General features: G+C 64.5%; 1 protein-coding gene across 1 annotated transcript in view; it reads left to right on the top strand.

Annotated features, from left to right (window-relative positions):
• Positions 1–344: 344 nt before the first annotated feature.
• The window catches only part of FAIM2 (Fas apoptotic inhibitory molecule 2), a 29,058-nt gene continuing 7,453 nt past the window's right edge, over positions 345–21,949 (top strand). Inside the window, exons 1-11 of the mRNA XM_058308261.1 lie at positions 345–547; positions 2,960–3,155; positions 5,674–5,777; positions 6,110–6,174; positions 6,553–6,606; positions 11,631–11,681; positions 12,022–12,061; positions 12,510–12,547; positions 13,019–13,106; positions 13,332–13,427; positions 15,101–15,154. Coding sequence (XP_058164244.1) covers positions 533–547; positions 2,960–3,155; positions 5,674–5,777; positions 6,110–6,174; positions 6,553–6,606; positions 11,631–11,681; positions 12,022–12,061; positions 12,510–12,547; positions 13,019–13,106; positions 13,332–13,427; positions 15,101–15,154 — 801 coding nt within the window. The 5' untranslated portion in view covers positions 345–532. The remainder of the gene's footprint in view (positions 548–2,959; positions 3,156–5,673; positions 5,778–6,109; positions 6,175–6,552; positions 6,607–11,630; positions 11,682–12,021; positions 12,062–12,509; positions 12,548–13,018; positions 13,107–13,331; positions 13,428–15,100; positions 15,155–21,949) is intronic.

The raw sequence follows: 21,949 nt of genomic DNA on the forward strand, positions 1-21,949 counted from the left end.
GAGAGGCCGGGAAGACGCAACGAACGCGACTTTTCCCCCTGTACGGCGGGTGATGAAATGCAGACGGTGAGAGGGCGGTGCAGCCAAAGAGGGATTTCACAAAAGGCAGAGGCACCGGTGGCGAGAGAGGACCCTGACACCAGCTCCCTGTGCCGAGCAGCTGCGGGGCGCGCGTCCCCGAGACGCCGCCTCCCGCCCCCGCGGCCCCGTCCACTCGGGCTGCTCCGCAGCGCGGCGCTCGCCTGCCCCCGGGGAGCGGGGGGGGGGAACGGGGGGGGGGTAGCGGGGGGGGGGGGCCTGCGCGCGCCTCCGCCCCCCCCCCGCGCGCTCGGCTCCGCAGCCTCCCGTGCCGCAGCCCGCAGGCCCGCCCCCCCGCGCCCTCCCCGCGCCCTGCTCGCTCCCGCCCGCGCGGCCCGGCTGCGGCGCAGCTTGCGAGCGCCCACGCGGAGGCCGGAGGAGACGCAGGCGGGCTGCGCTGACCCGCGCGGCCGCCCCCGCCTCAGGGACCCCTGCCTCCCCGAGGACCGGCGAGATGACCCAGGGAAAGGTAGGCCCCCCCCCCACCTCCGCGCCCGCCTCCCGCCTCCCTGTCCCGGCCAGCGCTGGCGCGCGGGGCTCCTGCGTGCAGGCTCCTCTGGGGGCCGGGGCCAAGGAATGGGCCGGGGCCCCTTCCCGCCCACCAGGCTCGCTTCTCCCTGTGGCCCTGTGGCCCTTGCACCCCAGGCTTCAGCATCACGGCACCCATAGGTGCCTTTCAGGAGCCTGGGTGCCCCTGTGTGTGTGCGGGTGCCAGTGTGAGCCCCCCATCCCCGGGACAGAGCTTATTGGGCAGCCCCCTCTGGCCTGGCCCCCCCATCCGGAAACCAACCACCTCATGCTCCTCTCTTCCACCCGGTCGGACTCCCCATTATTATTCCGCCTCTGGCGCCATCCCCGGTTGGGGGTTGCTATGGCAACCGTGCATCAGGATGCTCTCGTATTTTCGTTTTCTTTTGGGCTGGGGCAGGGGAGTGGACGGGACTGGCTAAAATGCCTTCTCCTGTCTCCAGCTTTAGGCCTGAATTTAGGGGAGGGGCTTGCAGGGACTCTGCCCCCTGCAGCGTTATGTAACATCAACAGCCTGTGGAATTATACAGCCACCCGGGCCTGGGGCAAAGGGGAGGGTCCTCCGGCCCTCTGGGTGCAAGGAAGACTGGGCCGGCCACCAGGAGGGGGCCTCTAGCCCTTTCTCTCCAGGAGGAACCCAAGAGCCAATGGCATCCTTCCCTGGGAGGCTCCTGCCCCTCCGCTCCTGCTTTTAAGCGCAGCAGGCCCCAGGATGATGTCACTGGGCGAAGCAGCCTCCTGCCATTGGTCAGGCCTCACAGGGGAAGGCCCGGTGTTTAGTGGGGCTGCGGGTGGGGGGCAGGAGGCTGTGGGGGCCCGAGGGGCAGGGCTCGGGGCTGGCGAAGTTGGAGGTGACAGTCCTTTTCCCAGGCCTGAGCCTCGCCTCTCCGGTGGGCCCTGGCTCCAGGGGACTGGGGTGGGCTTTCCTGGGCGTGAGCCTCGCGGTTTGGGTGATAAAAGGGGCTGGGGAGTGAAGGCGAGCAGGGGAACCCCGACGCATTCCCGCCGACCTGGGCCCAGGAGGCCTGGCGGGGGGGGCGGGCGCTGTGGTGGACGTGAAGGACACTCCCCCCCCCATTGAATCTCTCCCTCCCCCCCCTCACCGGCGCCACTCCCTGTCCCCCGTCAACTCTGCCCCTCGCCCCGGGCTTGCCCGGCCGGCTCACGGCTCACAGACGTGGGGAGCAAGTGTTCTCCAGTGCGCAGCTGTCTGGGGTTGGGTGGAGAGCAGAGCTCTCCTCGTGCCTCCCACTGCCTCGGCCAGCACCGCCCCGCAGAGGGGGAGCTCCGCAGCCTTCCTCAGCCGCCCTCCGGTTTTCACCTGTCCCTTTCGGAATCAGACCTAAATCTTGTTTCCGAGGTTCTGTCCTTTTGTTGCTGTTTCAGGTTTCCTCCCCCCGCTCGCACCCCCATCGCCCTTCTCTCTCTGCTGCCTTCAGGCCGCGTCATTCCCCGTTATTTCCTTGCACCCCAGCTAAAGGTGTACGCGGCGGGGCAGGCGCGGCAGCTGAGCACTTGGCGTCTTCGCCCTGCCGCCGGCACGTTTCCCTCTAGGCCTCAGTTTTCTCATCCTTGGAAGGAAGGAAGACACTGGACTAGGTGCCCTCTGAGGGCCTGGGAAGACGCTGGACTAGGTGCCCTCTGAGGGCTGGCACGGCAGCGACATTCTGTGATTCTGTCCTGGTTCGGGGGAAGGGCTGAGGTCTGGGCAGGGTGAGGCCAAAACCGGGCTTCTGGCCCTGCCTCGCCCCTTCCGTCCCCTTCTCTCTCCCTCTCCCCCCCACCCGGCTCCCTGTCGTCCCGCAGCCCCACACCGGGTCCGGCGCAGCAGGAGGCCAGCGTAGGGGAAGGGACCCGGGCCGCGCCTGGCGCTGTGACCTTGGACCAGTCCCTTCTCTCGGATGCTCGGTGTGCTCTTTGGAAAAAGGGGTCAAAATACACTAGCGGGGAGATTAAATGAGAGGACCTCTCGTTCAGGAAGAGTTTTGAGGGTCTCCTCTGTGCCAGGCCTCCCTGGGACCCCGTGGGAACAGCGGAACCAGACAGACCTGGGCCAGGCCCTGGCGCTCACCCCCAGGAGCAGTGAACCCCGTGGGCGGCCGTGAGCGGCCACTCCGAAGGACCTTCTCCTTCCTCGTTCTTATTTCGGGTCACTGCGTGGCCCTGGCAGCCCTGACCGTGCAGGGCTCAGTTCTCCCATATGTAAAACAGGGAGCTCCTCGCCTGCACACACACAGCCCCCGGCACAGGTGAGAAAGTATCCATCGAAGTTCCAGGAATCGAGGGGCTGGGGAGGACGGCTGCGAGGTCCCCCTTTCCCTGGTGACCTTCTCTCTCTGCCTCTACCCCACAGCTCTCCGTGGCTAACAAGGCCCCTGGGACCGAGGGGCAGCAGCAGGCGAATGGGGAGAAGAAGGAGGCTCCGGCAGTGCCCTCGGCGCCACCCTCCTATGAGGAGGCCACCTCTGGGGAGGGGCTGAAAGCAGGGGCCTTTCCCCCAGCCCCTACAGCTGTACCTCTCCACCCCAGCTGGGCCTATGTGGACCCCAGTAAGTCTCTCATCTCCTGGAGGCTGGAGCGCCAGGGGGAAAATGGTGGGACCAGATGCAAAATCTGGGGAGGAGGAAGTTGCCCGGAGGAGATCCACTGTGTGGTTGTTGCACGAGGCTCTGCTGTCGAAGGCCTGGGAATGGGAGGACTGTTCTGAGGGCAGGTCAAGAAGGACGCCATGAAAAGGGGTGTTCTTGGAGAGGAGGAGGGGAGCTTTTCAGGCCACTGAGCCGGGGCAAATGGAAGGGATGGACAGGGACGGCAAAACCAGGGTCTGGTCTAGAAAGGCCCTTCTAGTAAAAAGGGATTCAGAGGAAAGGAGGGGAGAGGACAAAATGGACTGAGGGAAGGGCAGGAGGGCGTAGCAGGCCGAGGCCCCGGCAGGGGCTGGCTCCCGGGCCACCCCGTGAGCGGGTGTGTGATGTTTGCACACCGATGGCTCTCAAGTCTTCGGGGTCCCATCTCCGCCGCTGCCAGGGGCTGTTGGGCCTGGGGACCCCGCCGGCCGCTCTCCTCGTCTCTCTGGTCTTCCCCGGCCTGTGATCACAGCCTGACAGAACCACGGGCGCCTCCCCCCGCTGGGGCTCCCTGCACGTCCCACGACGGGCGCGGGTGCGGGCTGAGCAGCGGAGGGGCTCAACCCCGGCGCTGGGAACACACAGCTCCCCGGGAAGGAACGAGCCCCTCTGAGGTCCCCCTTGGCCCCCTCTCGGCCTCCAAACGCTCCTCCCTGCCCCCCTGGCAGGGTTGCCCCCCACCGCCGGCAGGGTTCCAGAAGGCAGCCCGGGGACGACGCGCCAGACCAGCGCCTGCTCCCGGGGGGCGGCCGCCCTGGTCCACACCTGCCGGAGGGCCCAGAAGGTCTGGGGGTCGTGGGCGCCCTCCCGTCCCCCGGGACCCACAGGACGGCTTCCCTGCCCTTTCGTTCCCCCTCTGCTCCTGCGTTTGGCAACGGGGAGGTAGACAGAACCGGAAGGAGACAGGAAGGAAAGAGGAGCAGGGTCGCCAGGCCCCAGGCTTGCCCAGGGCCCACCCCTCTCCCGCTTCCTCACGCCCCTTGTCTCGGTGCCAGGACAGGCTGCATTACAGAAGGTTTCCCGAGGAACGTCAGGGCAGGAAGGCAGCTCCTCTCAGGCCACAGCGGGCAAACATTTACTAAGCCTGTGCCAGGCCGTGTCCACACTCATCTACCTTCCGGGGACGCCCTGGGCTCAAGACCTGCTGTCATTTCTGCTCCCCCAGAATGACTCTGTAGACAAGTAAACGGACGAGTACGACACAGTGACCCCGGTGTGGTGATAGGGTCCTGGGCCACTCACCCTTCTCATCTGATGGTCAGGGAAGGCTTCCTGGAGGAAGGGCAGGAATTAGCCTGGTGAACAGGTGGGAAAACAGCGTCCAAGGCTGAAGGGCTGGAAGGCCCCGAGGCCCAGAGGCGAGAGAGCACGTGGCTGGAAACATCTACCGAGGCCGGAGCGAAGTGGGAGGACTAGTGGGCAGTGGGGCTGGAGGCCTTGCTGGAGAGCTTGAACCTGAGCAAAGGCCGGTGGGGGCCACTGAAGAGCTCTCAACAGGGCAGCGCCTCGGTCGGCCTTGCTCGTTTCGCAAGCCCGAGGGGAGGCCGTGGCTGTGGGGCAGCGGTGGGCTGGGAGGGCAGCGGAGAGAGGCAGAGGGACACGGAGGAGGGGCTGGGGACGGCTGGACCAGGCTGCAGAGGGCACCGCCTTCTCCCGCAGGCGCAGACCCCTGGCCTCTCACTGTGTCCCGTGGGGTCCTTGTGAGGTGGGCATCGCCACCTCCATGTCACGGAAGAGAAAGGAGACTCAGAGTCCCAAGGTCACCCCGCTGGTAAATCTCAGCGAGGGCCCGGGCCCCGCCTGGGGGGCAAGTCTGAGCGTGGAGCCCAGGCTCCTCCAAAGGCCTGAGTCCTGGGAGTTGGTCCCCAGCCTTTATCACCACCTGAACCCCCACTTCTTGCCCTCGGCCTGGCTGCCGTTTCCTTCCCAGGCCTCCCCCACCCTGATTCCCAACTGGGGCGCCAGGGTTCCACTCTCTGCCTGCGTGTCCACATCTACCCAGTCCCCACCCCAAGGGCCTCGGAGCAGGCTGGGGTCACGACCTTCGGCCCTGGGAGGTGCTGGGTGGCAGGGAGAGGAGCCGTCCCTCTCTGGTCCTTGACTCCCACCGCCAGGGAGCCAACGCTCCGTGGCACTGGGGTAGGAGACCCCAGATGACGAGGTAGAAGGGTGAGGCTTATATGGCAGGGCTGGTCCCCAGGGAGTGGGGGCCGGAGGAGGCGAGATGGCTGGTCACTCCCAGCACTCAGGGGGGAACGCCAGAAGTGGCTGGAGAGAGACCCGGGCGTGGGGTGGGATGGGGGAGCTGAGCACGGGGCAGGAGACGAGGACTCTGGCAGCGCCCGAGAGCCAGTGTGACAAAAAGGCAGCTCCGAGCAGTGACCCTGGGGGACAGTGTATGTAGGGGCAGCCCTCCACGGCCCGTCTCCCTCCACCCCAGGTGGCAGCTCCAACTATGAGAATGATTTCTCCGCTGGAGACCACCATCTCTTCACCACCTTCAGCTGGGACGACCAGAAAGTGCGCCGAGTCTTCATCAGAAAGGTAATCGCTTCTCCCCAACTCTCCAGGATGGGGGAGCCCCAGCCCTCTGCCTCTGTCGAGGCCATCCCTCTCGTCCTCTCTTGTGAGCCCAGCTGACAGCACCTCCCGGGAAGTGCTTCCTTGGGTCTCGCTGCCATCCTCCCTGCTGTAACCTGAACGGTAGAGCGTCTCCCTTCCCATGCTGGATCCATCCCAGTGACCTGGGGGAAGGAGGGTGGAGGGTACCGCCGTGGGTCTGGAGAGTGGACTGAGTCACCGGCAGGCTCGAGTCTCCCTGAGCCCGCCTGGCCCCAGCAGGCCTCCCCAGGCCGAATCCTCTCCCCCCCCCGCAGGTCTACACCATCCTGCTGACCCAGCTGCTGGTCACTCTGGGCGTCGTGGCGCTCTTCACCTTCTGGTGAGTCGGCACCTGCCGGGGGCGGCTGTGGCCGGGCGCGGGTCGGGGGGGGATGCAGAAGCAGCCCCCTCGTAGCGTGTCTGCTTGCAGAGGGCGCCCAGCAGTTGGGTGGCAGGCCCCAAAGGGCACCCCGGGCTGGGGAAGAAGCTGCGTGCGGGCCCCTGGGCCGAGGGGGGGCCCTGGCCGGTGTGGGCGCCTGCCGCCGGGGGGTGGGCCCTCCTCTCTCGTCCGCGGGGCCCACGCACAGGTGGGCCGGGGCCCCGGCGCTCCGGGGGCTGCGCTCCCTGCTTTCCTCCTGGGAACCGCGTGGGGCAAGGGTGGACGGAACCAGAGAGGGCCTTGGGGTAAACCCTGCTGCTCTCCCTCTCCTCCCCGCAGCGACCCCGTCAAGGAGTATGTCCAGGCCAACCCCGGCTGGTACTGGGCGTCCTAGTGAGTATCCCCTGCCCCCCGGCCTCCCCCCAGCACCCACAGTGACGAGAGGGCGGGGTCTCTGCCCGCTGAACCCCAGCCCGGGACTGTCCTCACAGACACCCCCCCCCTGTTCTGGATTCTGAGGGGGCAGGCGGGGGGCAGGTCTGGTGACTGCACAGGGAGGAGAGGCAGGGGCTGGGGCGGTGGTGGGAGTGACCCAGCCCTGAGGGGAAGAGGCTGGAACACCGCGGCCCACACTGATGACAGCCTGGCTGTTACTCATCTGCTGACAGTCAGGCAACAGCCACCCCTTGTAGGGTGCCTCGCCAGGGCTGGCCGCCTGCTACGTGCTCCAGGGACAGTATTGCATTCAACTCCTCAGCTCTCGCGGGTAGGGCCACCTCCGAAAATGGAGGCTCAGAGAGGTTGAAGAATTTGCCCGAGGTCACACAGCTCATCATGGTGGAGGTTGGGATATGGGCCGAGCACCGAGGTCAGGGTCAGGCCCGAGTGCGTCACCCTTCTGCCCGGCGGGCTCGCCTCAGCCAGGGCCACCCTTGGCTCCCGCTTGTCCTATTACCCTTCAGGAACGTGGCGGGTGACTTGGGGTTAAGGTTTGAAGGGGTAGGGGACTCCCACCCGTCCTGTCCGGGCAATTCAGGAATCATTCTGGATCATTCCGGGCTCTCACCGCCGTCTCCCACCCGGGGTCCGCAGGGAAGGCGCGGAGGCCCGAGGCGGAAGGAGTGGGCCCTGCCCTGACAGGCACCTCAGCAGAGGACCAGGGGGTACAAGCTTGGTGGGGCGACCCCCGGGCCCCGCGGAGGACAGCTGGGGTGGGGGGGCTTAGGTGCAGAAGGCTCTGACCCCAGGGCTCCCGCGCTGCTCCCCGAAGGCAGACGGCCCAGAGCCCGCGGCCACCCTGAGCCCAGAGCAGCCCCGGAGCGGGCACGAGCCAGGCGCGGGCCGGAGGCCTCGGGGCGCCGGGTCGGTGGGGGCTCCCGGGGAGAAGGCTTTCACGCCAGAGCCTTCCTCGGGGCGCAGGCTGGAGGCCCGTGGGCAGCCCCGGCCGTGGGGAGCTGCAGGCGCTAATGAGCCCCCAGGGACCGCGCCCGGGCACCCCCGTGCGGTTGGCATGGCTCCTGGCGTCGGAAGCCCCGGGTGCCCGAGAACGTGGCGGCGGAGGCGCCGGGCCTGCCGTGGGAGGGTCCGTGGCCTGAGCAGAGGGAGGCGGGGGCACGGCCCGGAAAGGAGCGGAAGCGGGGAGGGTCGTGGGAGTGTGCGGTGAGAAGGCGTCCTTCCTCCTCGGCATCTCCAGGCAGAACGCGGATGCCCTCTGGCTGGCCGGTTTGGGGTGGGAGCAGAAGTGGGGTTCAGTATGAGTCCGAAGTGGACGTGGATGGCGAAGCCCCCCCCTCCCCAGGAAGCCGGCCTGGGACTCTGCCCTGGGTCTGCCTTGGAGCCTGGGGCCTGGCGGGTCTCACCTCCTCCACCCACCTGCAGCTTCCTAAGGCCCCGTCCCAGGCTCTTCCTTCTAGAATAACACCAGTAGCCGTAAGAGCAAAACGGCTTCTTTTCTGTGTGAAGCCCTGTCCTTCACCACAGGCAGATGGGGTTATTATCCCATTTTACAGATGAGGAAACCGAGGCTCCAAGAGGACCCGTTGTTGCCTTCTAAGCAGCCTAGCCAGGACCGAAACTTAGGTCTTCGTGAGGGCAGAGCAGGTGGACTTAGCCTCTGCGCCCTGCTGCCTCCCCAGGGGCCCAGCGCTGGGCCCTCCAGCAGGACCACATGGGGAGCCCGCTGGGTTTGGACGCCGGCCTTCACCTGAGCCCCACGCCCGTGCCCTGACGCCCTGTCAACAGGTGCAGGCCAGGCGCTCACTTCTGTGACTCATCCTCCGCCCTCTGGGATGGCAGCTCCCCGCCCCGGCCCCCGCAGACTTTCTCAAGGTCCCCCGCCGTCTCCCTAGGTGGCTTCTTGCCTTATTGTCTGATTGATCCCGCTGAGCCACAGCGGCTGGGGCGGCGGGAGCTTCAGTGCAGGGCTCCCCGCCGTGGGAAGGCGAGAGGGCCCGGCGGAAAACCAGGGGCCGTGGGGGGCTGGAGCTGGGGCAGAGGTGGGCCAGGGCCTCTCAGGGCGGCTGTGCGCCCCCGGCCGCGGCCCCCGGCTGCCGGGCCTTACCCCGTGCCACACGCTCGACGGGCAGTGTCTCCTTCGGTGCTGGCGACAGCTGGTGCCGTCCTTCCCATTTTACAAATGTGCAAGGCGACACAATCTAGTGGCTCGCCCGATATCACACAACCCCACCGTGGCGGCGGGCATGAGCGCACGCTCACCCGGCCCCGCGGCCTGCGCCCTCCAGTGCCCCGACCTGCCTCCGGCCCGTCGCCAGAGGGTGGAGGAGCTCATGGGCCCGAGAGGCAAGGAGACCGGGCGCTGGTCCCCAGGACGCACCTGGCCAGGGGGCTGGAAACCTCGCCCAGGACACACCCCCAGGCATGTTGTAATTATCACGGCTGTCCAAGTGACCCACCAGTGACTCAGTGAGACTAGGGGAGGGCGGGTGCTGGCGCGTTTCTCAGCTGAGGCCACTGGCCTTTGGGGTTCTGTCCGGCACGGGGCAGGATGTCCAGCCGTCCTGGCCCCCAGCCCTGGAGACCAGGAGCCTCCCCTGGTCACTGTGGCAACAGTTCCCTGTTGTTTGAGAACCACCGAAGAAGGGAAGGGTGCAGATGGAGGGGCTCTGCTCCCCAAATCCAAAAGGCTCGCTCAACCCCTTCCCGCCCTGCTTTGGGGCAGTATCTGTCGTTTCCTTCAGCAGATGGTTAAAGGGCACCTACTGGGTGCCAGGCCCAGGTTAGCTGGTGAGAATCCAAAACGAATGAGCCGCGGGCTGGCCCTCCGGGGGCCGCATCTGGGTGGGGGGTCAGGCGAGCAGGCCTCCGGGGTAAGGGGACGCCGGCCTTCGGTTGGGATGGGCCCGGGGTGCAGAGAGGAAGCCCCCCTAAGGCGGGCATCAGGCGGTGAGCCGTTCCCGGGGGGAGCAGGGGGCAGTGCGGGCTGTGCTGTGCGGGCGGCACGGCGCGGGCAGGCTGTGCGCGGGGGGGGGGCTGCTGAGGTGGGCGGGGGGAGCACGCAGGGCGTGGCCGGGCCTTTGGGGATTGCAAACGTGATCGGATCTGCCTGTCGCTTGAAGGGTGGACGGCAGGGCCACAGGGACCTAAAAGGGTGGCGGTGGGGGTGGAAACACGAGGACAGCCGTGAGAGCTGCTTAGCAGGAGGATCGACAGGTGCGGGGCCCGATGGGCCGTGGTGCAGTGAGCGTCGAGGACGGGGCTGAGGGCTCTGGGTGGGTGACTTGGCGGATGCTGACATTCTCTGCAGTAGGAGACAAGGAAGGAGCAGAGAATGTGCGGGTCCGTCCTAACCCGTGGAGCTGGACACGTTTCTGAATTGCCACATCTGCCCGGAGAGCAGTTGGGTATTTGGGTTTGGGGTTGATTAGAAGAGTCTCGATTGGAAATGTGAGTTGTGAGCATTGGCCTGGTGGGTGGGTGAGCCCACCCGGGAGAGCCTGAAGAAGGAAAAGCCCAGAAAGCACCCGGGTGAGGGAACCAGGCAGAGAGTTGCCCTAAGGGAGACCAGGAAGGAGTGGCCAGGGAAGCAGGAGAGCGCCCAAGAACCAGGGAAAACATCTGGAGTCGTTGGACGTTGTTGAGAAGTCACATAAGATAAAGACCGACAAGTGTCGTTTGGACCCAACCAGGTCACAGTGAGGTGGCAAAACCAACTCTCGTAAAGTGGGGCTGAGGCGGGATGTGTCGGGCTGAGGAGCAGTGAGGAGATGCGGAGAGGACACGATAAGAGTCCTCAGCCCCTGCAAGGAGCCGGTCCGTGAGGGGGGATAAAGTGGCAGGCGCTCGAGCCGGGGAAGATGGGAAAGACGGGAAACAACGAGGAGGTTTTTGAAGGCGGAGAGGCACCGGTAGAAAGGCGGAGGACGTCAGAGCTTGCTGCGGCAGCAGCAGCTGGGACCCCGGCCCGGGCTGGTGTCCAGATGCACTGCGTGGAGTTGGCAGGTGGCAGCTGGGCACCAAGGCAGCCCCACCTCGTCACCTCAAAGCTTTCAGGGACCCATGGGGCCGGGCCGCTGGGGAGAGTGAGGTGGCCGGCGGTTTGCAAGTGGGGCAGGACATTTGGAATCGCTGCCGTGGGGGTGGACGAGAGACGGGAGGAGCGCGTGGGAAGGACGCGGCGCCCTCCTGAGGGCCGCGGGGGCTGGAGGCAGGCCCTGTGGGGGGGCTCATCTGCGTGGACGTGGGCGCCCCCTCCTCGGCCCCTCCGCCGCGCGGACCGCCTCAGCCTCCCCAGCCTCAGAAAATCCTCAGGCCTCAGTCCCTAGTCTGGGCAAGCGCTTAGCCTCCTGCTGGGCGCCCCAGTCCTTTCCTCAGCAGGAGCTTCCTGCCTTGGGCCAGGGGCAGCAGGACAGACAAAGGCCCCTGGCCTTGCTGGCCTTTCGATCTAATAGGGTAGACCAGTGGTACCGTCACCAACAAGGTAGTTGCAGGCCGTGATGAGGGCTGTGAAGGGCCTTGTGGTGACAAGCACCCACTCTGGAGTCATAGTGCCTGGGTTCTAATCCCACATCTGCCACATGGTGGCTGTGTGACCTTGGACAGGTTGTCTGACCTCTCTGTGCCTCATCTGTAGAGTGAAGAACCTACTTCATGGAGATTTGAGAATTAAACTAGTTTGTATTTGTAAAGCGCTTAGAACGCTCTAAGAAAGCTCTGCACACACGTTTTTTTCGTGTGAAGTAATAAGAGAGTGCCTGGGGAGGCCACTTGGGACTGGCAGCCAGGGACAGCTGTCCCACAACACCCAAGATTCCACATTTCCAGAAGCAGGCTCATCCTGGCCCCTGGCCGCCTTGCCTGGCTGCCCTGTGGGCAGGGGTAGCAGGACGTGGGCTGGGCAGGGGGCTGGGAGGGGCATGCGGGAGGGCCCGGCCCACTAACCCCACCCGTCCGCCTCACAGCGCCGTGTTCTTTGCAACGTACCTGACCCTGGCCTGCTGTTCTGGACCCAGGTATGATGAGGGTTGAAGAGCCACTTGTGGTAACGTGAGCAGGATCTTGGAAGTGCTGGTCCAACCCTGCCTGCCCCCAGTGTGCTGTGCACCTCTGAGAGCCCCTCTCTCCTTCTCTGGGCCTCTGCCAAGCAGGCCTGCCCTTCCCTCCTTTACTTGGCACCTCGGAGGTGGGGGGAGGGTGGCCGATCAGGTGGGGGCAGTTGGAGGTCGTGGGGATGTGGCTGGAGGAAGAGGCTGCAGGGGCATGGGTGGGTGGGGGCAGAGACCCCCTCCCTGCAGCGGGCGCCCACCCGAGCTTCCCCCTCACTCGCCCTCTGAACTGTGGCTTGTCCTGCAGGAGGCATTTCCCCTGGAACCTGATTCTTCTGACTGTCTTTGTAAGTGACCCAGGGGGAGATCTAGGGGACAGAGGCTGGATGGGGCTGGAGGGAGGAGGGTGGCAGGGCAGGCGACGAGGGCCGGGAAGTCTGGGTTGGGGACATCCAATGTGAAGACACTACGGACAGGAATCTTTTCACCCCACTTCTGCAAAAAAGTTCTGCCCCCCTTTCCAAGTGACCTTGTCCTCTCCACCCCCCGCCCCGTCTGCTTGTCTCTTTCCACTTTTAAGGGGTTTGAAGCAAAAGGGAGGTCTTAGGGACACAGAGCAGGGACGCGAAAGGAAGAGCGGGCTTTCTGGGGCCTGCACGTGGGCGTGTGTCGGGGTGAAGCAGGCTCAGAGTTGAGGGGGCCGCGCGAGGGTGGAGCCGGGGCTGGACCTTGAGGGCGCCTGGGCCCCCAGAGGCCGCGCTCCGGAGCGCTGGCTCACTCCACTTCTCCTCGCAGACCCTGTCCATGGCCTACCTCACCGGCATGCTGTCCAGGTAAAAGGGCCAGGGGGGAGCGGGGAGGCCGGGCCTGGAGCCCGGGAGTGGCCACACCCCAGGACAGCCGCCCCCACACCCTGCCCCCCGGGGAGCATTTGGAGGGGGGTGGGTTCAGGCGGCGGAGCGTTGGCCTACAGCCCTCCCCTCTGCACGGGGCTGGAGAGTGCGAGCCTCAGGGCAGGGGGGAGGGGGTGGAGAGCAAGGGGAGGCGCTCAAGCTGCAGCTTGAAAGACCCCAGACTCATGACCCCACCCCGTGTGAGTCACCTCCAGGCTCAGGGCACAGACCCTCAGCACCTGGTGTCGGCATGCCTTCTCCACCCCTAAAGAGCCTTCTGGTCTATTCTGAGTCTAAGCGGGTTGGGGAGGGGCAGGGCGCAGGGGAGAGCAGGCAGGAGAGGGGGCCGGGGCGGGAGGGGGGCCGTGCGGGGCCCGCCTGGCGCTGACCCGGCTGCCCGCGGCCCCGCAGCTACTACGACACGCCCTCGGTGCTGCTGTGCCTGGGCATCACGGCCCTCGTCTGCCTTTCCGTCACCATCTTCAGCTTCCAGACCAAGGTCAGCCCTGGGGGGGGCGCCTGGGGGCGGGGGGGGGGGGGCAGCTCCAAGCTTGGGGTCCAGGGCCGGGGAGAGGAAAACGGGGCGGGGGGGGGGGGGTCCTTGGGGCTGGGGAAGCCACCTGGGGAAGGGACACGGGGGAGGAACGCTGGGGCACGAGACGGCGGGCAGCGCCACGCGGCGCAGGCCCGGGGGCCGTGGCTGACGCCCCTCTTGGCCCCGCAGTTTGACTTCACCTCCTGCCAGGGCGTGCTCTTTGTGCTGCTCATGACCCTTTTCTTCAGCGGCCTCATCCTCGCCATCCTCCTGCCCTTCCAATACGTGAGTCTCGGGGAGCCCCGAGGGCCCGCGGGGAGGGCGCGGGAGGGCCGTGGCCCCGGGCCTGCTGCTCCTTTCTACACCCTCCAGGGGCGGCCCAGAGCCAACCCCCCCACACAGCTGCCACCCTGCCCAGCCCCCTCCTGGCACCTACCCCAGGGCCGGTTGGCAGTGGGGGCAGCCCCAGAGCTGAGCGAACAAGGCGGCTTTTCTTGGCAGGCCCAGGCACCTGCCTGGCTGCCCAGCGACATCCGGCTTCACCTTTCCCGTCCTGCCCCCTGGGGTGGCCCGGGGAGGGCGTGGAGCATTTAAAACCCCCGACCAGGAGGCAATCCCAGGGCTCCAGGGCCCAGCGGGCCAAGAGGGGGATTGAGGAAGGGGCTCCTGAGGCCCTTGGGCGATCGGCCAGGTCCGGAGAGCAGGCATCTGGCTGGCAGCGAGGTGGGGGGGTGGCACGGGGGGGCCCTGAGCACACCCCATCCCGGGAGAGCACCCCCCGGGCCGCCAAGCCTCGGCTTCGTTAGGGGGCTTGAGTCTGCCCTGGGGAGACCCGACTGGGGCTGCTAAGGGCTCAGAAACTCATTCCGGGAGCCTCGGGCCACTGCAGGTGGGAAAGGGGACTGCTTGGGGCATCGCAGGAGGGGGTGGGACTCTCAGGGAACCCAAGAGATGGAGCTGGGGACTCAGAGGGGGCAGAGGTCCCTCGGCTCAGCCCCCACCCCGGTCCATGCTCCCCACCAATCCTGCCTTTTCTGCCAGGGCTGCGAGCAGCTTTCCTCGCGCCCCTCTGCCCCTGCCCCGCCAGCCGCAGGGTATTTGGCTCTCAATCCAGGACATCAGGATCAGTTCTGGCATTTACTTGGCTTTTCCCAAGATCCTGTTGACCAAGGGAGGGGCCGGAACCGACCTGGGGGCCCTCTGTATATCTAGGGGCGGGGGCTACGGGAAAAGGACTCCCCAGAGCTTCAAAGAACCCTTTGTCCACCAGGCCAGGCTGCTGAGAGGCCTGGGTTTCCAGGAATCCCCTGGGGACCTGCTGATGTGGCAGCTCTCTAAGAAGGGGTGCCCTGGGCTGGGGGCGCGCAGCGGTCAGGTAGGGGTGCTGCTCCAGCCTCTGCAACCACCCGATCGTGCCCAGCCGGCCCCAGACAAACCCCCACCACGCTCCTGAGTGCAAGTCTTTGCCCGCTTCTCTCAGAGCCCCTCGCCCACCCAGGCAGAGCCAGGGAGCTCCCTGTCGGAGGGGCAAACAGACTCTCCTGCAGATAGGAAGGAGCACACACCGGGAGACAGGAGCAGCCCCGGGGCCAGAGCCTGGGCCTGGAGCCGAGGGCTGACAGGTTGAGTCACCCACTTCCGGCCTCGGCCTGGGGCTGTGTTGGGAGCAGCACCCAGGCGGAGTTGGGAGCAGCACCCAAGCGGAGTTGGGAGCTACCCTGCCCTGGCTCAGTGATCACTGCTGCCCCGGGGCTTCCCCCACCCATCAGGAGACCTCAGAGGCTGGAAGACCCAATCGTCCTGGGGCTCCTGGGGACAGCGGGAGGGCTGTGGGGGCGGGCGAGAGGGGGCCCTGGAGGGGACAGTTATCCCACAGCCCCCGTGCTCCAGGCGGGGGCCTCCGCCCCCCTCTGCCGCCCGGCCTCCGGCCCTAAGCCTATTTTGCCTCTGCCCTGCAGGTGCCCTGGCTCCACGCAGTGTATGCCGTGCTGGGAGCAGGCGTGTTTACGTTGGTGAGTGTGGCGCGGCCCCCTGGGGTCCCCGCCTTCCCGTCATTTCCCTAGGCCTCTCCAACATCCCTGTCTTCCTCCTGGTCCTCCTCTCAGAACCCTTATTTATTTATTTATTTATTTATCCCTGGCCTCTCATTGTTTTGCACTCCCTATCTGCTCGTCTTTTTTTTTTTTTTTTTTAAGGAGGCACCGGGAACAGAACCCGGGACCTCCCATGTGGAAAAGAGGTGCCCAATTACTTGAGCCACCTCTGCTCCCTGCTTGTTGTGTCTGTCATTGTGTTTCCTTGTTGCCTCCTCTCGTTGCGTCATCTTGTTACATCAGCTCACTGGGCCAGCCCCTCGCGTGAGCTCGCTGTCTTGCTCGTCTTCTCTAGGAGGCACCGGGAACTGAACCCGAGACCCCCCATGTGGTAGGCGGGCACCCAAGGGTTTCAGCCACATCTGTTTCCCCCAAAACCCTTTTGAAGCACCTGTGGACAGGCTGTTGGGGGAATTCCAACTGGTCCCCAAGACACACCAGCTGACCTGGGCAGGGGGAAAGGGAGGTTGTAATAGTAGCACAGAAGCTTTAGACAGAGGCAGAGCTGGGCTCTGTCCTGGGGAAGCTCAGTACAGCTTGTGGGGGTGGGAGGGAGATTAGGGGTGTCCTGGCCAAGTAAGTAGCTTCTGTCCTAGAGGGAATCTGGGAAGGCAAGAGAGATTCCAAGTATCGTGTGAGCGAGCTATACGGTTATTTAATAGATTGAACTTGTTCTTCTCAAACTGGGGAGGCTCAGAGAGTTGATGATACGATTGTAGTGATGATAACAGCTTCTCCCCAAGCAAGCTCTCTCTGTGCATTTAATCCTGACCCTGAGTCTATGAGACAGTATCTGTTGTTATCAGCAAATCAAGACGAAGAAACTGACACTGGAAGACATGAAATGACTTGCCCAAGGTCATACAGCATCCTAGGAAGTAGAAGGGCCAAACTGGGAACCTGGGCAGTCTGGCTCCAAGCCCCGCCCGGAGTCTGAGGGCAGGGGGTGCTTGGGATGGGGTGGACTGGGGGCAGGTGTCCAGGGGACAGGAGCCCAGGGACAGACACCCTTGTGGAGCAGCACAGCTCAGGCTCGGCGCACCTGACTGCGCCCACCAGGACCCACCCAGGTGGGCAAGCTGCTGCCGGCGTCCCTTCTGGGGGAGGTCCCGGGGGAACGTCCCTTGCCGGTGGGAGCAGTCAAGACCCTCCCCGCCCTCTGGGAAGGAGATCAGGCTCAGTTCCATCAGGCCGCCCTTCCAGGCTTGGTCGCGGGTTCCAGAGGCACGTGGGTGACGGAGTGGGGGTGCAGAGATGGAGAAAAGAGTGGGGGCAGAACTGTGAGCAGAGGCGTGGGGGACTCGGGCGAGGATCAGGCAGGAGCGAGGGGGGTGGGCGCCCCGGTCACCCCTTCTGCAGGTCTTCACCAGGGGGCGCGGTGCGCGGGCCTCGGGGCACTCGCCGTTTTGGAAGCAACAAGTGACTTCTAGGCTCGGAACTTGAGAGTTGGAAGGGCCTAAAACAGTGTCACCCAGCGAGGCTCCCTCGACAGATGAGAAAACTGAGCTCCGAGAATCTTAAGTGATTTGTCCAGGGTCTCTCGGCAAGATGAGAGAAGGGCGGCTTTGTCCAAGGCTAGGGACCACTCGCCCTGGTTTACCTGGCTTAGCATAAAAAGAGCCCCTCTTCCTGGGGAAGCCCGCAGTCCTGGGCAAACCGGGCCCCCCTGAGGCGCCACTGCCTCGGCTCCTAGACCGGCGCCCCTTCCTTCAGGCAGTGCCTCCTGGAGACAAGCATCAGCTGAAAGGAGGGGGTGGGGAGCGTGGCTTCCGAGCCAAGAAAAAGGAGGCTGGCGGGGAGTGAGACCCGGGGAAGAGCTGTCCCGAGGCCTCAGGGGGAGCCCCTGCCTGGGGACAAAGGGGAGGGCAAGCCAGGGCCCCGGGCTGGCGAGGGCTGCAGGAGGGCAAGCGGCCAGGGCGGGTCTGGGTGCTCCGACGGCTGCATTGTGGATCAGGTCCCAGCGGGCGTGAGCCACCGCGGGGAGCTGGCGGACAGGCAGGGCTGGCTGCAGGTAATCCCTTAAACGGCTTTCATCAACCCTGGTGCTGGTGGAGTGAGACACATAATCCCAGCCATTTGTTCCACCCTTTGTAGTTTACGAGCTTTCACACCTATTACCTCACTGGCTCTCCGCAACCCCTGGGGGGGGGGCACCAAGCGGATGTGGTGACCCACGGACGTGATAAGTGCCCCGGGAGGTAAGGGGCTGCTCCGACTCCCACTGCCCTGGGCCCAGCCTGCTGCCTCGCCCAGGGTCCCTGCTGTGGTCTCTCCTCAAAGAGCTCAGCTTCTGTGGGTTGGAGCTGGGGAGAGGCTGGGGTCGCTCCAGCAAGTCTCCCTCTCTCTCCTGCTGCATCCGTATTTCCTTCTCTCCTGGATTATTCCCCTCAGCTGAGAAACTCACTGTCATTTCTCCCATCTGAAAAAAAGCCGCACCCCCAAAGCTCCTGCCCCGTTCTCTGTGCCCCATTTGTACAAAACTCCTTGTAAGAGCCTCTCCAGAGCCTCTCCTTTCTCTTTCCTTCCCTCCCTTCTCTCCTCCCAATTCCTCTCTTCCAGTCTTCCCTTGAACCCTCTTAAAAATGCTCTTATCAAGGCACCGAAGTCCTTCAGCGGTCGGTTCCCAGGCCTCGTCTTCCTTGACTCCCAGCAGCACGTGACACTATTGTCCTTCCCTCCCCCCAGAAGCCTCTTCTTCGCTTTCCTTCCAGGCCACCACACTCTTCTGATTTCCCTCCTGCTCGTTTCTCATACCTCTGAATGATGGAGTCCCCTAGGGCCATCAGACTCCTCTTTCTCTACTAGGGGATCTCAGTCAGTCTCATGGCTTTGAAGTCCATCTTTTTTGACCATGACTTTTATATCTCTAGTGTGGATCTCTCCCTCAAATTCCAGGCTAGAATTTCCAGTTGCCTACTCGGTATCCTCATTTGGAATTCTGTGAGGCATCTCAAACTTAACAGGTACATAACTGAGCCCCTGCGCTCCCTAAACACCCGTCCTCCCCCGGCCTTCCCCTGTCGTAGTAAATGGCAACTCTATCTTTCCGGTCACTCGGGCCATCGCCCTAGTGACATCCTCAGCTCCTCTCTTTCCAAACACCCCACATCTGGTCCACGTGTTGGCTCCGCTCTCTAACCAGAATCTGACCACTTCCTCCGCCTTCCTGGCCACTTCCTGGCCCACGTCACCACCGCCGCCCCCTGGACTGCTGCAGCGGCCTCCACCTGTGCTGGCCTCACTGCCTCCCCATCTCGTCTCAGCACAACTGCTCGAGTTACCCCGTTAAATGACACGCATCCTCCAGCAGTCCCTCCGCAGCCGGGAAGGGCTGCAGGCTCCAGCCCCGGCTGACCCCCGTCCCCCCGCGCGTCACCTCCCTGGGCAGCCTCCCAGCCGGGGCCTTCGCGCCGGGGCTCCCTCTGCCTGTCCCTCAGGTGCGCGCTCAGCCCCCTCTTCCCCTGCAGGGTTTGCACACACACTTTCCTCCCAAACCCCCTCCGCTGCTTCCTCACCGTGGCACTTCTCATCCGCTGACAGATAATATCTTTATCTGATTCCCTTGTCTCCTTCCCAACAGAATTTAAGTTCCTCGAGGGCAGGGCTTTTTGACTTGTCCAGCGCCAGGCGCCCAGAGCGGTGGCTGGCACACAGGAGGTGCCCCGAGGTGTTCACTGATGTGGCTGAGCAAAGACGGCGCCAGCCGTGCGGGGCGTTTCAGCACTGCCCCAGCCACTTTTCTGTGTCCTGGAGATGATGAGCCACAGCCCCTGATTCCCCAGTCATGTCTCATACAAGATACACATGGACATACGAGAGACACACAAGGTTCACGTGGACATACAAGAGATACACAAGATACACAGTGACACACAATGTACACACAAGATACACGTGGAAATATGAGAGACAAGACTCATGCGAACATACGAGAGACATACAAGATACACAATTACATGCAATGTACATACAAGATACAGTGACACAAGACACATAACAAGAGACATGGGCATGCAATGTACATACAAGATACGCATTGACATGTAGTGTACTACAGGATACACATGGAACACAAGACATACAAGATACAGATGGACATACGAGATACATGCAAGATACACATGAACACACAAGACACGCAAGATACAGTGACATGCAATGTACACACAAGGTTCACGTGGACATATGAGAGACATACAAAATACACATGGGCATACAAGAGACATACAAGATTCACCTTGGCATACAATGTACATACAATATACACGCGAACATATAATGTACATACAAGATACACGCAGACATACAAGACACATACAAGGTACACGTGGACATACAATGCACACACAAGATACACATGGCATATAGCGTACACACAAGATACATGCGGACACATACAAGATGCATGCAGACACACAATATACATATAAGACACACATGGACACACAAGACACAAACACAGCGCACACACAAGACACACACAAGACACATGTGGACATACAATGTACATGCATGACACACGCGGACATACAATGCACATACAAGATACACGTGGACATGCAATGCACATACAAGATAGCGTGGGTGGCCTCGCTGGGTTCGTCCTGCAGGCTGTGGGAACAGTGGTCAGGAGCTCGCAGGTGTGACTCTGCCAGCTCTGTCCCCCCTCGATGGTGGGCTCAAAGGAGGGGAGCCGTGCAGCAGGCCCCCTGGGTCCCCTGGGAGGCGAGGAGAGCGCTGGCTGCCCCTTCCCCACCCCTCCTCCCAGCTTCTCCCTGGTCCTCGGAGGCCCAGCCCCTGTGCGTTAACCCCAACTCGGAGGGCCCCTGGCCCGCCTGACCTGCTTCCCGCATCAGTCCTGTTGCTGCGTCGGCGTGACCCCCACGCCCGCCCCCTCCAGAACAACGGGGGCCTGTCAGCGCTGCAGCTGGGCAAGGCGCGCAGGCCGCGCCGCCCCCCTCGCTACCTCAGGAAGGTCTGGTGGGAAGGGGGGAGTCGGGGGAGGGCCCAGACCCCAGGAGAAACCGCTCCCTGGCCCCCTGAATTCCCGCCGGCCTAGGTCTTGGAGAGGCCGTGAGAATCGAATGATTCCCCCCCCCAGAAACGCCAACCCCTCGTCCGACAGCCTGTGCCATCTTTGAGGGCAGGGTCACCCAGCAGCACTGGGTTGAGGTTTGGGGGCCGGGGCGGTCCCCGTCCAGCTCGAAGGACAGGCCCCCCCCCAGCCTCACCCACGCTACCCCTGCTACCTTCTCGGGAGGCTCTGGGCCCCACCAGAGCCCAAATGCCGGTAGAAGTGGGCAAGTCACCGGAAGGTCCTGGCCTCAAGTGACCCATCCTCCCCACCCCTCCGGTCCCTCTTCTTGGGGTGTTTTTTGGTAGGAGCTCATGGGAGGTCAGGCAGGGGAGTGGAGAGCTGGGCAGGGCTGGGTAGGGGCGATACGGTGGCTTGAGGGGCTGGGGCAGACGGGGAGGGAAAGAGAGCGGGCGGCGCCCAGGGCCTGGGCGGCTGAGCCTCCAGTGCCCACGTGACTTTGGGCAGGTGGCCGTACCTCAGAGTTGGTTCTTCTTTGGGGACGCTAAGGTCCCCAAACCATTTGTAGCAGGAATCCAAGTCCCCGAGAAGAAACCAGGCACAGGCCTTTTGAAATGAGGCAGTGGGCCCAATGGGAACGGAACGCCCGCCCTCGCTGCCCAGCCCGGCCCGTTTGGGGACCCTGGGGGAGTCAGGGGAGATTCGTCAAGGTCACCACACACAAAGAAGGTTAGTGAGAGGCCACGTGGACAGGCCAGGGGCCGGGAGGCCAGAGTCACAGCAGGGAGCAGGGACACCGTGAGATCCGCAGCGGGTGCCTCGGGGCCTGATGGCGCTTGGGTGGGGGGCGCTTGGGAAGACACTTTGCAGAGGTGCTGGGCCGCCGAGGCTGGGTGGACCCCTCACTCGGTCACCGTCCTCGGTCCCTGGAAGTAAGGGACAGCGGGCCGCGCGCTGTGGCCCAGAGCCGTCCAGCCGCACGCACCCAGCTGGCGCGAAAGCCCCTTTGCCCTGACTCTCGGCCCCGCCTTCTGTCCACTCTGCTCTCCATTTCCCTGATGGGACGCCACGGGGGTCTTCAGGTTGACTCCCCCCAGCGGTCGGGCCTGGGGAGGCCCCCACAGCCCGCCACCCCCGAGGCACTCACTCGCGTCCAGGCTCAGCGGGAACCGCCTTCACCCGCCCTCCGCGCCTCCCCGCCTTGCTGGGGGCCCCCCCAGCCCCCGCCCCGGCAGGTGCCTCTTCACCACCCTGCCGGCACCCTGAGGAGTGAGAAGGGCCGCCCGAGCAAGGGCAGGGCATGCGTTCATCTCATTCAGACTTGAGAGGCTCGCTCGCCCCGGTGGGTTACGTGAGCCTGAAGCCCCCCGAGAACCTTCTCTGCGCCGCCCCACCCCCTCCGGGGCCAGCCCGGCACCCCCGGGCGACGTGGATCCCTCCCGGGAGGGGGCAGCGCGTGGCGCCCCCGCCCGGCCCGCAGCCGCCTGGGTCCCGGGGCCTAATCCTCAGGAGGCGGCGCCCTGAACTGACCCACGGGAGGTGGAAGAAGCCCCGCGCCCCCCACCCGGGTGGGCGAGGAGAGGGGGATTCAGGCGCCCTGTGGGAGCGCCCGCCCCGGCATGCAGGGGCAGGGCAGGGGGGGCGGCCGCTCCCGCGTGCAGGAGGGTGCTGGGCCCGGG

Source organism: Dasypus novemcinctus, chromosome 12, assembly GCF_030445035.2.
Source record: "Dasypus novemcinctus isolate mDasNov1 chromosome 12, mDasNov1.1.hap2, whole genome shotgun sequence".
Taxonomy (NCBI): domain Eukaryota; kingdom Metazoa; phylum Chordata; class Mammalia; order Cingulata; family Dasypodidae; genus Dasypus; species Dasypus novemcinctus.